This window comes from Capra hircus, chromosome 10, assembly GCF_001704415.2.
Source record: "Capra hircus breed San Clemente chromosome 10, ASM170441v1, whole genome shotgun sequence".
Lineage (NCBI taxonomy): Eukaryota > Metazoa > Chordata > Mammalia > Artiodactyla > Bovidae > Capra > Capra hircus.
Genome location: NC_030817.1, coordinates 27,840,242 through 27,856,237, shown reverse-complemented (window position 1 = coordinate 27,856,237; position 15,996 = coordinate 27,840,242). Strand labels below are relative to the sequence as shown.

Sequence of the window (15,996 nt, the reverse complement as noted above, 5' to 3'; positions counted from 1 at the left end):
TGACCTCTTAACTTGACGTAAAATTGAAGCATAAAAACTAGAGTCACCTGTAAACCTTCCCCTGAGCATACAGATGAAAGATGAGTGTTAGTAAACCACTAATCCAATCCTCAATAAAAATATATAAATGTTTTTATTGTTATTAGAAGCTCTAGGATTACTAGCGGGCTTTCTTAAGTAAAGACCTGGTAGGTAACTAGGACTTAAAATTGCAGCTAAAGTTTTTAAAGCAAGCTACTAAGAAACTAAAAAGAAAAAAATAGAGAAAATCCCATGGAGAAGGTAACTTTCTCCCAGAAATAATATATTTCATCACAGACAATACATGTGATAAAAATCAGCACATCCAGAAACATCTTATACTTTTCAGAGTTAAGTAAATTTCAGTGATAAAGAGGAATGCTATGTAAATGATAAAGGGATAAATTCTCCAAGAAGGTATAACAATTCTTGTATGCATGAACCTAACAAAAACTAATAGAACTTCAAGTACAAATGAGATGAATCCACTACTATCTTTACAGACTTCAACATCCCTCTGTCAGAGACAGTCAGATCTAACAGGCAAGAAACCAGTAAGGACATAGTGGAAGGCAACGGCACCATCAATCAACAGTCTATTATTGACATCCTTGACTACTTTATACAATAACAGCAAAAAAAAAAAAACAAGCTGATGTGAAACATTTACCAATATAGACCATATCCTGGGCTATAAAACACACCTTAACAAAATTAATACAACAGAAATCATACAACAGCTGCTTTTGGATCACAGTGAAATTAAACTGGAAATCAGTAACAAATATAACTGGAAAATACAAAACTATGTAGAAATTAAACAACACATTTATAAATAAAATATGGATCAGAGAAGAAACATCAAGAAAAATGTATTGTTCTTTGAATTAAATGAAACTCAAAATACAACTTACCAAAATTTGTGGGATGTAGCAAAGCAGTACTCAAGAGGAAAATTTACAGCTTAGAATGCATATATTAAAAAGTAATAAAGAAGTAAAATCAATAACCTAAATTTCTAAGCTTAGCAAACTAGAAAAAGAAAAGCAAATTAAATCCAAAATAATAATAAGAAAAAAAATATTAAAATTACAGCAAAAATCCATGAAATTAAAAACAGGAAATCAGTAGAGAAGATCAACAAAATTTTAAAAGCTTTTTCTTTGAAAGCATCAGTAAAATTGTAAAACCTCTAGCCACACTAACCAAGAAAAAAAGAGGACATAATTACTAACATGAGAAATGAAAGATAGGACATCACTACAGATACTATAGACAATTAAAGTACAACAATTGCAATAATAATAACTATAACAATAATAGAACAATATGAACAACTCTGTACCCATAAATTTGATAATCAAAATGAAATGGATCAATTCCTTGAAAGACACAATCTACCAAAAGTCAAATATACACACAAAAATAATTATTTGAAGAGAACTATATCTATTAAACAAATTGAGTCAATAATTAATAATCTTCCAAAACACATAACCCCATAGCCAGATTAACTCATGAGTGAATTCTACCAAATATTTGAGTAAAAAATTATACCAGTTCTCTACAGTCTCTTCCAGAAAAGAAGCAGAAACAATACTTTCTAACCCAGTTTTAAGAGGCCAGCTTTACTCAAATACCAATACTCAAATACACAAACACAGTATCTGAAAAGAACACTACAAATGAATATCTCTAATACATAGATGCAGAAACCTCAACAAAACACTAGCAAATCAAATCCAACAATATATAGAAATAATCATACAGTATGGCCAAGAAAGATTTATCCTAGGTATGCATGGCTGGTTCAACAATCAAAAATCAATTAAGGTAATCAATAACATCACAGACTAAAGAAGAAAAGGTCATTTGTTTATATCAATAGATGCAGAAAAGGCATTTGACAAAATGCAGCAATTACTCATGATTAAAAAAAAAGTCTCAAAGAGCTAGCTACAGAGAAGAATTTCTCAGCTTGAAAAAGAACATATACAAAACCTTACAGATTATATCATATCATTTTTTTAAAAAAAGGAAATAACAGGTATACAGATTAGGAAGGGAAAAAAATATCTTTCTTTAGAGATGACATAATAGTCAGACACAGAAAATCCAAACAAACTGACCTGGGGGTGGTGGGAAGAAGGAGGAGTCTGGAACTAATTAGCAATTAAAGGAAGTTTGCAGGATATATGGTCAATATAAAAAAGCCAATCACTTTCCTGTATACCAACAATGAACAAGTGGTATTTAAAATTTTAAACACGATACCATTTATATTAGCATAAGAAACTTAGGTATAAGTCTAACAAAATATGTACAGGCTGTACACTAGGAAACCTATGAAACTGATGAAAGAAATCAAAGAACTAAATAAATGGAGCCATAAGCCTTGTTTATGGACAGAAACATTCAATATTGTGAAGACGTCAGTTATTCTAGACTTGATCTAAAGCTACAATGTAATCTCAATCAGAATTCCATTAAATTGTTTTGTATGTAACAATAAACATTGTAAAGATTATACGGAAGACTAAAAAATGTGCAAAACAGCCAACACGGTACTGAAGGAGAACAAAGTCAGAGGACAGACACTCAACCTCAATACTTGCTCTAAAGCTGTAGTAACCAAGACAATGTCGTACTGGTGGGAAAAAAAATAAACAAATGGATCAATGGTACAGAATAGAGAGCCTAGAAACAGAACCCCATAAATAAAGTCAACTTACCTTTGACACAGGAGCAAAGGAAATACAATAAAGAAAAGATCATTTTTCAATAAATCTTGAAAGAACACATGGACACCCAATGGAAAAAAAATGAATCTAGTCACAGACCTTATACCCTTCAAAAAATAAAACAGATCATAGACATAAACATAAAACACAAACTGTAAAGCTCTAAGAAGATAACATGGGAGAAAATCTAGGTGATCTTGAGTAATCATTTTTCAGATATACCACCAAAGGTACAATCCATGAAAGAAATAATAAACTTGAATTCACTAAAATTAAAAATGTTGCTCTGTGAAAGATACTGTCAAAAGAATGAGAAGACAAGCCACAGACTAGAGGAAAATATTTGCAAAAGACACGTGCAAATAATAAAGGAGTATTACCCAAAATATGCAAAGAACTCTTAAAACTCAACAATAATAAAAATTAACAACCCCATTAAAAATGAGCAAAAGATCTGAACAGACACTTGACAAAAGGAAATACTCAGATGGCAAATAAGCATACGAAAATATGTTCATATATCACTGTGTGTGCATGCTAAGTCACTTCACTCATGTCTGACTCTTTGTGACCCCATGGACCACAGCCCAAGCAGACTCCTCTGTCCATGGGATTCTCCAGGCAAGCATCCTGGAATGGGTTGCCATGCCCTCCTTCAGGAGATCTTCTTGCCTCAGGGATCGAATCCATGTCTCTTACATCTCCTGCTCTGGCAGACAGGTTCTTTACCACTAGGACCAACTGGAAAGTCCCCTCATATATCATTAGAAATTTTCAAATTAAAACAAGATATCACAAGTCCTGGAATGGCTAAAATCAAAAACATTAATAATGCCAAAAACTGGTGAGAATGTGAGTCAATAGGAACTGTCATTCATTGTTGGTGGAAATGCAAAATGGTGAAAACCACTTTGAAAGATAGTTTGGCAGTTTATAACAAAACTAAACATATTTTACATGATCCAGCAACCATGCTGTTTGATATTCACCCAAACGATCTGATAACTTACCCCAAAGGTTTTGCCTACACAAAAACCTACACTCAAAAGTTTATAGCAGCTATATTCATAATTACTCAAATTGGGGAGCAGTCAAAATATCCTTCAGTAGCAGGTGAATGGAAAAATAAACTTGATATGTCCAGACAATGGAATATTACTCAGCACTCAAATTAGCTATCAGCCATGAAAAAACATGAAAAAACCTTAAATATTATTAAGTGAGAGAAGTCAATCTGAAAAGGCTTTCTACTGTAGGATTCCAACTATATGACATTCTGGAAAATGCAAAACTATAGAGATAGTAAAAGGATCAGAGGTTAGGAAGGAAGAAGGGATGAAGAAGCAGAGCACAGAGCTTTAGGCCAGTGACACTACTCTGTATGATACTACAATATGTCCTTACGCATTTGTCAAAATCCATAAAATGCACAACAGCACCATGAGTGAACCCTACTGTAAACTACGGACTTTGAACAACCTGATGTGTCAACGTAGTTTCATTCTGGTGGGGGGTGTTGATAACGGGGGAGGTTATGCATGTGTGGGAGCAGCCTCTGTTACGGGAAGTCTCTGTAGCTTCTTCTCAATTTTGCTGTCAACCTAAAACAGCTCTTTTAAAAAGTCTTATTATCACACTAATAAGAAAAATCAATAATTATAAGGTGACTTGGCAATGTTTCCATGGATTTAATAAGATTAAAACTAGTAAAACTAAAAACAAATACTATGAAATCCTCTCCTATATCACTCAAACATTGTTTTTAATTATCTAAAGGTTTTAATGAAAAAGTAATGATGATCAAATTATAATAAATAGCAATTTCCAATATATCCTTAATGGAGGGTCTGAAATTTCTCAAAAGTGACAAAATAAATATATGAATACAATTAGCTTTGATTTCCAATTTTTTCATACCTAGATAAGAGATAAAAATTTGCCATATAAAGATATGCTAAAATGAAATGATGTATGTGCCCATTTTTCATTGGAAGGACTGACGTTTAAGCTGAAACTCCAATACTTTGGCCCCCTGATGCGAAGAGCTGACTCATTTGAAAAGACCCTGATGCTGGGAAAGATTGAGGGCAAGAGGAGAAGGGGACAACAGAGGATGAGATGGTTGGATGGCATCACCAACTCGATGGACATGGATTTGGGTGGACTCCAAGAGTTGGTGATGGACAGGGAGGCCTGGTGTGCTGTGGTTCATGGGGTCACAAAGAGTCGGACATGACTGAGCGACTGAACTGAACTGAACTGAATGTGCCCATTTGACAAGCATAAATCAAGAAAAACTATAATTTAGAAAATGATTTTCCTAAACTTCTCTGGAAATTAAAAATATTTGTAATCCTTCCACCTATCAGTTTCTGGCTCAATCATTTTGTCTCCTGAAACAGTGCATTAGTGATCACTTTTACCATTTCAATTTGTTCCACCTGGTTTATTGTGTTTACCACTAATACCTTTCATTGTCCCCTGAATTCCCCAAGTATCATGTTTCCTAATTGCATTTATTCTACCAAGCTGTTTGTCACCTGCAGCTGCCCCATATTTCTATGATGTCTTATAATTCAGTTCCCCCTAACCTCCCAGAAATCAAGCTCCCTGGACCTCCCAGAGCTGTGTTCAAATACTACAAAGGAGTTTGTTTTTATTCCTTAGATTCCTGTGATAATGTCTTTTACCCCCATTATATTATCTAGGAAATTGACATTATTTCTTTTCAAACAGAATTCTTTCCTTCAATGGACTCTATCTTCCCCGCCTCATAGTTCTCTTAAAGAATGGCATATCCAGTTCATGAATTCCTAGTAAATCAAGTTGTCTTCAGAAAGCATGTCACCTGAGACGCTCTTAAATATGAAAATGTCATTACATCCTAAATTATTTTGTACCGTATCATGTTAAAGGAGTAAGCTGTGATCTTCAGACTCATATTCTCCTATTCCCAAGCTACCAGTAGCTCAATTCCTCATTTTTAAGTTCTATTTTATCTTATGTCCTTGTAAAATCTACTAAAACCTTACTAACACTTTATTGCTTCAGGTTGGTGAGTCACCAATATGCAGTAAGCAGTGAAGAACTGCCAAGGAGATGGAACTCATTCCTAACCATCACAGGGCTTGTCGCCAAGCTGAGGAAATAGATACACACAAGTGAAACAATAAGGTCCCCTCAAACATGCACAATTCTACAAACAAAAATCATTCATATCTATTTTTCCATCAACTCTTTAAAAACATCTTGTGAAGTAAAAATGTCAAGCATCCCTTCCCTTTTTTTTATAGATATGGAAACTGAAATCTATAGTCACCATCCCAAAGGCTCACAATAAACAAAGTCCTAAAGAAGCCACTCAATAACTGAAAGAGAAACTTGAAAAAACTGTGGAACCAAAATGTAAGACAACACTAGTTTCAAAAATGAGAAGGCAAACAGAGGCCCTTGATTTATTTAGAAGGGCAAAGATACTTATAAGTCAAATACTGAAGATAAAAATATTAAGAGCAATCAATTAATACAAAAACTTCCAATCTATTAGAGGGAATCCAGAAGATTTTTAAAATTCAGTTAATCCAAAAAACGGCAGAAAAGAAGAAGAAGAAAGTAAAAAAGAGAGAGAAAAGTGAATAAAACACACTTTAGAGTGGAAAACAAGATGCTCTACCTAAAGCAAAAAGTAATTAATTACAATAAATGTAAACAGACTAAACTTTCCAGTTAGAGAAACTCTCAGAATGTATAGACTATTTACAAAAGATACAATTAAAGTATAATGATCTAGAATGATGAAAAGTTAAATGCTAGAAATACATATATCAAGTAATATACAAGCGCTAGTTTAGCTCTTAGTATCAAGCCAAACAAACTTTGAGGGGTAAATAAAGGCATTATTAGTTACAAGAAAAGTTGGAAAATAATGTTGAGGAAACTTTCCAGAAAGTATAGCAAAAAGATAAAGGATTGGAAAATAAGGAAAGAGGGAAAAAGGAATTAGAAAAGTCTAGTAGGTGTTAGGATAAAAGGAATTTCAACAAGAGAGAGAAAAGAGACGAGCAGGAAAGGAGATGGTGAAAAATCATAAGAAAAAAAATTAAAACAGAAGACATGCTTTTCCAGATTGAAAAAGACTACCCAGACACTGCCCAGCAAAACAGATGAAAATGGACTCACAATAAAGCATAGTACTGGAAAGATTCAGAATCCTAAACAGAGAAGATATATCAAATTTCCAGAAAGAGAAAATAGGTCACAATGCCTCAAAGTTTCTTACGAGAATTATTGGAAGGTACACTGTAATGGAACCATGCCCTTCAAAATCTGCGGAGAAATTATCAATGGCCTAGAATATTACAGATAGTCAAACTGACCATCAGGTGGGAGAGTAGGATGAAGATAGATCTGTTTCAGAAAATGATGTTGATAGGATATTGCTTGCATCGATGCAAGGAAGGGAGCTTTAGACAATTAGCAAAGAGTTTAGTGGCTGAGTGAGTGATGAGTAAAACAAAGCAAATGATAAGACCAGATAATTATCAACTCTCAGGAAAATGGAAAGTGCTGAAGAGGAAAAGTAATCACAGTATGTTGAAGGTTCCGTTATAAATGAGCTTCCCTTGTGGCTCAGCTGGTAAAGAATCTGCCTGCAATGAGGGAGATGTGGGTTCAGTCCCTGGGTTGGAAAGATCCTCTGGAGAAGGGAAAGGCTACCCACTCCAGTATTCTGGCCTGGAGAATTCCATGGACTGTATAGTCCATGGGGTCACAAAGAATCGAACACAACTGAGCAACTTTTACTTTCACTTTTAGTCATAAATAGCATATTTGTAGACATAATGATATAAACACTATTTATGGAACCAAAAGGATGATATATCTATTTTGTGAGAATGAGGTGATGGAAATCAGTGCATGGATACCGTGAGGGCAGGCAGAAAGAGGCTGAAACCTCCAATTTGATAATAAGAAGTCAAAGACAAGTCCCAAAACTGAAAAACCAAAAGGAGTAAGTACACAGTCTTGCTGTTTGGTGATGGAAGCAAATATTAAAAGAATCCCCTAGACAGTCTGAAAGTGGTTGTCTCTAGGGTCTTCTCTTTTAAAAAATTAGATATTGCCAATCATTCTTCATGTAAGTTTTACCAGTATTCCCTTGAGCAATGCATAAGAGACTTCATACCATCACTGTATCAATTCAGATCCCTTCCTGAGCGATGCCAAGTCAGGGTTAGATATGCAAGACTTTCACTGAGATAAATGCCTATGAAGGAGAAAGGAGGGAGGCGTCTTCAGACCACAATGCATGTCTGAAACCTATGAAGATGGAAGGAAGAATTGTGTAGAAAGAGCCTCAACCACAGCACAGGTAAATGGGGAGTTTCAGGGCAAAAGTTGCTCAGCAGAGGAGTTCTTCGTTGAGCAGGAGTAGGCTAATTATAATATTGGTGGTGGTGGTTTAGTCGCTAAGTCGTGTCTGACTCTTTGCGACTCCACGGACTGTAGCCAGGCTCTTCTGTTCATGGGATATTCCAGGCAATAATACTGGAGTGGATTGCCACTTCCTTCTCCAGGGAATCTTCCCGACCCAGGGATCAAACTCACGTCTCCTGCTTGGCAGGTGGATTCTTTACCACTGAGCCACCTGATAAGCCCAATCATAATATTACCACTATTCTTAGTCGTTGGTTGAGTGCAGCCTTGGGGAAACAGCTTTGAACTGTGACCTGCAGCAGATCAGAAAGCCACAGCAATTGTCAGTCAACTGTATTCAGTGGTATATTGGTAAATGGTTAACAACTAATGCTTTAGAAAGTTTTTTTTTTTAAGCCTTTATCCATAGCATTTGCCATTTTAAAGGTGTAAATACTCCCATTGTGGCCAGTTTCAAGCTACGAGGGTGACAGTGTGATATCACTGAATGCTGAGTTTGAAAGGGATGCTAAAGAACGTCTTTTCCAAACCAGGAGCCACTTCCAGGAAGCCCCTAACTGTGCTTCATGCAGCAGGTTTCCATGAAGGCAGATCTGAGCAGTACACATTCTCAGACACCATATTCTCCAACCCAGTGTGTGTGATAACTGATGGCATGTGAGTATAGTCTATAAGTTTACTTTGCATTTTCCTTAATAAGTCTGAGGATATAGTCATATATTTATATAGTACACTAGATGCATTTATTATTATGCAATCTAATTTACTCTTTTCTGTGAACTAAACCAATCTTTTGATTATTTGTATTAAAGTCTTTATGCCAATGTTCTAAATAATGGAAATCCTAATGCATTGATCTTAATATATTAATCTATTTAGTACGTGAATATATAAATACTATTATCTTATCATAAGATTAGCATTTTCAAAATTAACCCCTATCAATCCTTCCAGGAGGGAGATAAGAAATATACCTTAAAAGCTGATGTAGGTGGAATTTAAAATTAGAAACAAATTACTATGATTCTTTTTTCCTTGAATTTTTAAATTAACAATTATATGTATAGCATCAAAATACAATGTCTATACTAAACTTTCTGAAAATATTTTTTAGTATCATTAAATTTGATTCAATGCAGAAATCTTTATGGGAAAAGATCCTGAAGAAAAGCTGCAATCTACCTCCCAACACACACAGAATGACAACAATGTAGCGGAGAATTTTCTATCGGAACAGTCTATGAGGACAGAGTAGAATCTTTAGGGAAATTAAGTTTGTAATTATTATGAACACATTTTAAAAACAGATACATTCTATATTGATTCATTTATATACATCCTTGGTATAGCAAGTTGAAAAATCATCCACAACTGAGTTAGAAACTAAGAAGCCTTGGATGAAATGGTCCTTAAGACATTACATATGTTTTAATATTTCTAGTTGTGTAGATGACACTGAATAAGCAAAATCTTGAATTAGACCAGATATCAGAAGTCATCTAATACAGTCTCTAACCACAAATGATTAGGCAAAACTTAAAGCAAAAATGATAAAAAAAAAAAAAGAAAGAAAGAAAAAGAAACCAAAAAGGCAAAATTTCAAGAATTTCTCTACCATAAAAGTTTTCTGGATCTTTTTGTTAACACAAGCACTGCTACCATATGTACCTGGAGGGGAGGAGTCAAAACATCTGTGGGTTCACAGACTTTTAAAATGCTACTGTTTTCCCAAAAAAAAATACATCTATTTCATTATCTTTCAATCAACTGTCCAGTTCATAAGCCATATTTGACTCAAAGGCTGTGGCTTTTCTTCTCCTCTTTCAAACACAATCCCAACCACAGCCATTTCCTAGTAATTTCAACCAGAAATTTTTTAAAGAGTGAATAAAAATTATAAAGTAATAAAATATGATCATTTATGGCAGGTATTTAGCAGGATGAAGGTTGAAAGTGGTGACTATAAAGAAGTTTAGGCTGTTTATAAACTCCTTTTATCCTAATTTTCTCAAAACGTGATTAAAGTACTAAAAACACAAAAAAAACAAGAAACTTACCTCATCCACATTTTCAAAGGCATTGATGATGTCATAAGGTAAACAAGACAACAGATCGATCACAAACCAAGTTTTCAGATAATTCATCCTTATCAACTTGGGGTCAGAAATAACCTCTCCACCAGGTCCCACAAAGGTTGTGTGAAAATTTAAAACAATGTCAACCAGAAAAATAACGTCCACCACACTGTCCAGCACCAGCCAGGCTATGTTGTTCTGCTTCGTTTTGAAGGAGACGTTGTAAGGAACCATAATGGCGGTGTAGAAGGTAAGAATTAAAATCACCCAATCCCAAGTTGTTTTAAAAGCACAATAGTGTAAAATAATGTGTGGTGGCGTCTTTGGCGCTTCTTGCTTATACTGAGGAAGGATATCTGATCCCAGCTGAAGAACCTAAAAGAGACAAAATGTATTTATAAGTGACCCAGACATCTCTGCAAAGTTAGTAATGAATTCAAATTTTCTGGCAGGCAAACCACTGGTTTCAAAGCCAGCCATGCTCTGTAATTATATCTCTTCTCCTGAGTTGTATCAAGGTTCGTTCAAAGTCACTGCAAGTCCAATCACTCTATCGAAGTTGATCTGTCTGCCATTCCCTCTGACTTCCTCTCCCGTGGACAACTCATTCAGAAACTGGTGCCCACACACGGAGGGCAGAAAGAGATCAAAGAAAGGCAGGCTTCGCCAGATTGGCAGGTGGCAGTTTTCATAGGCAAAGGAACTTACAAGGTTTTATTGGGTAGCCACAAAACCAGAGGTCTCAGAACCCATCCACCCAATCTTAAAAGTTTACACAGAGGTTTAACTGGCTTCAGTCACATATACAATCCAGATGTTCTCAACCACAGCTAGCTCTCTCAAGGTTGTATCCTTGAAAATGGCTCCCACAATGGGAATGGTGGGCAGAAAGTACATTTCAAGGACTAGGGAGGGGGTGAGGAGCTTCCAGTTGCCTGGGTCCAGCTCAAGGATCACCTGGCAGTCCCATCCTCTTGATGACCTCCTCCAACACCAACACTGATCCACAGCACTGCTGGACATTCACTACTGGAAGTGCTTTCTGCACATTCACTGGGCAAAAGTGCATAGAATCACACATCTCACAGACTGTCCAGGTGTTATTTGCATGGCCCACCATTACCCATTCTTTACATATTTGGAATTTGAAGGAGCATAACTTCGATTCTAAAGGCTTTGCTGAACCTCAGGGCCCCATGATTGGTGATCTTGCTGTTGCATGGGACTCAACCAGGGCCCTAATGACGGGCACAGCAGTATCAGAGCTATAAATGTTATAGCCTGCTTTCCCCTGTTTCCCTTTCAATCAGATTTAAAGAATATTGGATTTCCTGCCCAGATGCAAATTTCCTTTAGAAAAAAATTCTAAATACTCAGGTTTGTTTCTCCATACCTTTTTGACAAATTGACAATTTTCCATACAAGGTTATATGAACATTGACTTATTCTGATTAGGTCTCAAAGAGACAATGAGAAAAAGCAGATGACAGTGAAAGAGCAGAGGTCTGGGCAACCCTGGGAAAAGGTAACAAACACAGGACTTAGCACTTCCTTCCAGAACCTGGAACATGGAAATTGTGAGAAGGAGGTAAAAAAGCAGGTTGAAGACCTCTGCTTCATGCCACCAATGAAGCTATAACTGAGTAAACCTGTGTATTAAGGAGTCTGTAAGTGGGACTTTGATGAACAATATTTTCAGCAGCTTTACCATCTTATACATTCAATTATTCAGTGTCCCTAAAACTAACGGGACCCAGAAAGTAGGAGTGAACAAGTTCAAATTATAAAATCAAAAAGGCACTAAATTTATGTCAATGCACAAATAGATGTAAACAAAAATACCTGTTAGCCTGTAATTTATATGCAACAAAGCAAAATAAGTAAACTAGCATTTTCTGAAATTTGAGACTTTTCCTGATGTCTCGCATACGTAGAACTTACACAACTGAAAACCAAGCATATAATATAATCATTGCTCTTTTGAAACATGAAAAAATCACTGATATTCTCTTTAGGTGTATATTATAATTATTGTTTTAAGCTTGGGAGTTATAAGAATTATTTATAAAGATTTTTACATATTTATGCTCATTATCAGTACCCCAGTAATGCTTTGTCCATGAGATCTTAAATTACTAGCAACAAATTAAGTTTCATGGTGAGATACAGAATTACATATAAAGACTCCTACAGAATCATGGCTTCTCCTTCACCTTTCAGCCACAGATCTGTTCACTCCAACGTCACTGTGTTAAACATGAAAATTTCCTTCATACTCAATCTTAGTATTATACCATCTGTATTTACACACTCTGTAGTTTGAGCACAAAGAAACACACTTAGAAAATAAACTCAGTGCCAGGTTGCATTAGGACCTTAATGGGCACTTGGTACTTTTGCCTTCCTGGACCCCTTCCTCCTTAAAAATAATAAAATAAAAAGTATACTTTATTTAATATTTTTATATTTATTTAAATATAAATGCAACATAAATGTATAAAGTTTATTTAAAATTACATTTTAATAAATATATTAAATAGTTTAATATTTATATTTTATTTAAAATTATATTTTTATTTTAGCATTATTACAAAGATGAATATTTAATTATTTATTTTTTTACCTAAAAGTTCATTTTTTTCCTTCAATTGCTAGTAGAAATTCAGGCATCCTAGCAGACACCTAAAAGTGTTCTTGGTGCTACACTCTGTGCTAACAGAAAAATTGGTCCCACTCAGCACCCTGGAATAATATAAGGTGTCTCCTCTAGAGATGAACTCACTCTTGAGTTCAGAATTTCCCAAATCTGGCTACAAACTAAAATCATCTAGAGAAGTTGTTAAAAATACAGTATACTCATGCTTAGACCCCTATGCCAGAAAATAATTAAATTCATTTTGTGTATTAAATTAAATTCAGAGAATCTGTACTTTCAAAATCTTTCCAGGTGATGATAGCGTATAGTTCAAAATAAAAACCCTTGCTTCTGCACAACAAAGGAAAATATAAGCAAGGTGAAAAGACAGCCTTCTGAATGGGAGAAAATAATAGCAAATGAAGCAACTGACAAACAACTAATCTCAAAAATATATAAGCAACTTACGCAGCTCAATTCCAAAAAAATAAATGACCCAATCAAAACTGGGCCAAAGAACTAAATAGACATTTCTCCAAAGAAGACATGCGGATGGCTAACAAACACATGAAAAGATGCTCAACATCACTCATTATCAGAGAAATGCAAATCAAGACCACAGTGAGGTATCACTTCACACCAGTCAGAATGGCTGCGATCCAAAAGTCTGCAAGCAATAAATGCTGGAGAGGGTGTGGAGAAAAGGGAACCCTCTTGCATTGTTGGTAGGAATGCAAACTAGTACAGCCACTATGGAGAACAGTGTGGAGATTCCTTAAAAAATTGCAAATAGAACTGCCTTATGACCCAGCAATCCCACTGCTGGGCATACACACCGAGGAAACCAGAATAGAAAGAGACACATGTACCCCAATGTTCATCGCAGCACTGTTAATAATAGCCAGGACATGGAAACAACCTAGATGTCCATCAGCAGGTGAATGGATAAGAAAACTGTGGTACATATACACAATGGAGTATTATTCAGCCATTAAAAAGAATACATTTGAATCAGTTCTGATGAGATGGATGAAACTGGAGCCGATTATACAGGGTAAAGTAAGCCAGAAAGAAAAACACCAATACAGTATACTAACACATATATATGGAATTTAGAAAGATGGTAATGATGACCCTGTATGCGAGACAGCAAAAGAGACACAGATATGTAGAGCGGACTTTTGGACTCTTTGGGAGAGGGAGAGGGTTGGATGATTTGGGAGAATGGCATTGAAACATGTATACTATCATGTAAGAAACAAATCACCAGTCTATGTTTGATGCAGGATACAGGATGCTTGGGGCTGGTGCATGGGGATGATCCAGAGAGATGATATGGGGTGGGAGGTGGGAGGGGGGTTCATGTTTGGGAACTCATGTACACCCGTGGTGGATTCATGTCAATATATGGCAAAACCAATACAGTATTGTGAAGTAAAATAAAGTAAAAATTAAAATTAAAAAAAAAAAACCCTTGTCTTCTATTTCTTTAAACATTTATAACCCAGTTCTTCAGATGGTGACTTGAATTTTTAAAGCAATCCAAAACTGCTCCAAGAGAAAAAGGAGGAGCAGGAAGAGCAGGAGAAGAAAGGCGACACCGACAAAGCAAGGCAGGGGACACGCCGTGTGCTTCAGTTTTGATGCTCCTCCTGTGTAGAGCACTGCTTTAGTCTCAGCGCCGTCACTGGGGCTTTTCTATAAAGCAGTGAGTAACAACTGTTCGCTTTATTTCGTTTGTACTTTCAGGAGCAGTAAGCCTTGGATAGATGGGGATGAAATCACATGTCCTGATGTATTTTTGTACTAATACCGACACATTCTTTCTCTCTGAATATCGGGAGCACACTGACTCTAAAGGAATCAGAACCACAGATGTGAGTGGAAGCTGAATTCAATCAGCAGAATGTCAGAGCATGTTGAAAACTGATGAATTGCCTACACAGACACCAGAATCCTTGAAACTGGGGATCAGCTCTAAATTTAAGAGGCCTAGTGGAAATAAGATAAAATGTATATGTGTTGGAAAAAGTGAAAGGGCCTGAAATTTAACAGCAAATCCAAATACTCAAGCTGAGCATATTACATGATTCTGACTACAACTGGAAAAATTGTCTTTCTGTTAACTTGGTGCCTCTTTTCGGTCAGTCTTTGAAAACCTAAGAGTACACATACACTAAATCTCTATAGAAAACCATGTTATTTCCACATGCTCTCTGAAATCAAGGCCTAAGACCTGACATAAAGCAGTTTTGTATCTGAATCAGCTTTATAAATTAGGGATGACTGATAAAGAAATGAACAATAACCAAAAAGCAAAGCAAAGAAAGAAAAAAATCAGATGGGAAGAAACAGGAATGAATATTCATCAAGAGTAAAAATGAAAAGTGATGAGCTGTCCAAGGGATAGAAACTCTCCATTTGAGGCAGAGGAAAAAACCATCTTCAGTGATTTGGGGTACTAAGGTAGAAATTTTTCCTCTCTATAGTCTCTTTCCTCATGTTCTTGCCCAGTTGTATTAACAAAGAAAGAAAAACTAAATACGGTGTAGTTAAGACCTAGAAAGAATCATGACAAAAAAAATCAGTAGTCACAGAAACAAGCTCCTACCCTTTGCCTTGATTTATAGAAAGAAACGAACAACCGAAGGAAGAAAACAAAGTAGCTTCAAAATCAAGTAGCACTTAGTAAAAAACACTATATGAAAAAGGAAGTTGTATCTGAGTGCATTAAATCTTGTGTCAACTGCATATTATCTTTTAAAATATTATGATGACTATTACCATTTAACATTTGATTTGTTAATGTCTTACTTGGGTTTTTAAAAACATTTCTACACATCAAAGTATTACTCTCTCCTCAAAGGTACCAGAAAATCAGACACATGGCCCTGTTAGCTATGTTCCAAGAAAAACTACAGAACCCTCCAATTTAAAGAATATACTTTGTTCCCTAACTTTCTCCAAATGAAATTTAGTATCTGCAACAAGTTAAGAAAGTTACTCTGGAGAAATTCAGCTAACCTTTCATCAGCAAAACAAACTGAGGAACTTACATATTTAATTGTATCTTTCTCTTCCTTGGTTA

General features: G+C 35.5%; 1 protein-coding gene across 1 annotated transcript in view; it reads right to left on the bottom strand.

The window, feature by feature from the left end:
* KCNH5 (potassium voltage-gated channel subfamily H member 5) overlaps positions 1-15,996 on the bottom strand; it is a 302,879-nt gene that overhangs the window by 221,669 nt on the left and 65,214 nt on the right. Inside the window, exon 6 of the mRNA XM_018053761.1 lies at positions 10,256-10,648. Within this exon, the coding sequence (XP_017909250.1) occupies positions 10,256-10,648 (393 nt within the window). The remainder of the gene's footprint in view (positions 1-10,255; positions 10,649-15,996) is intronic.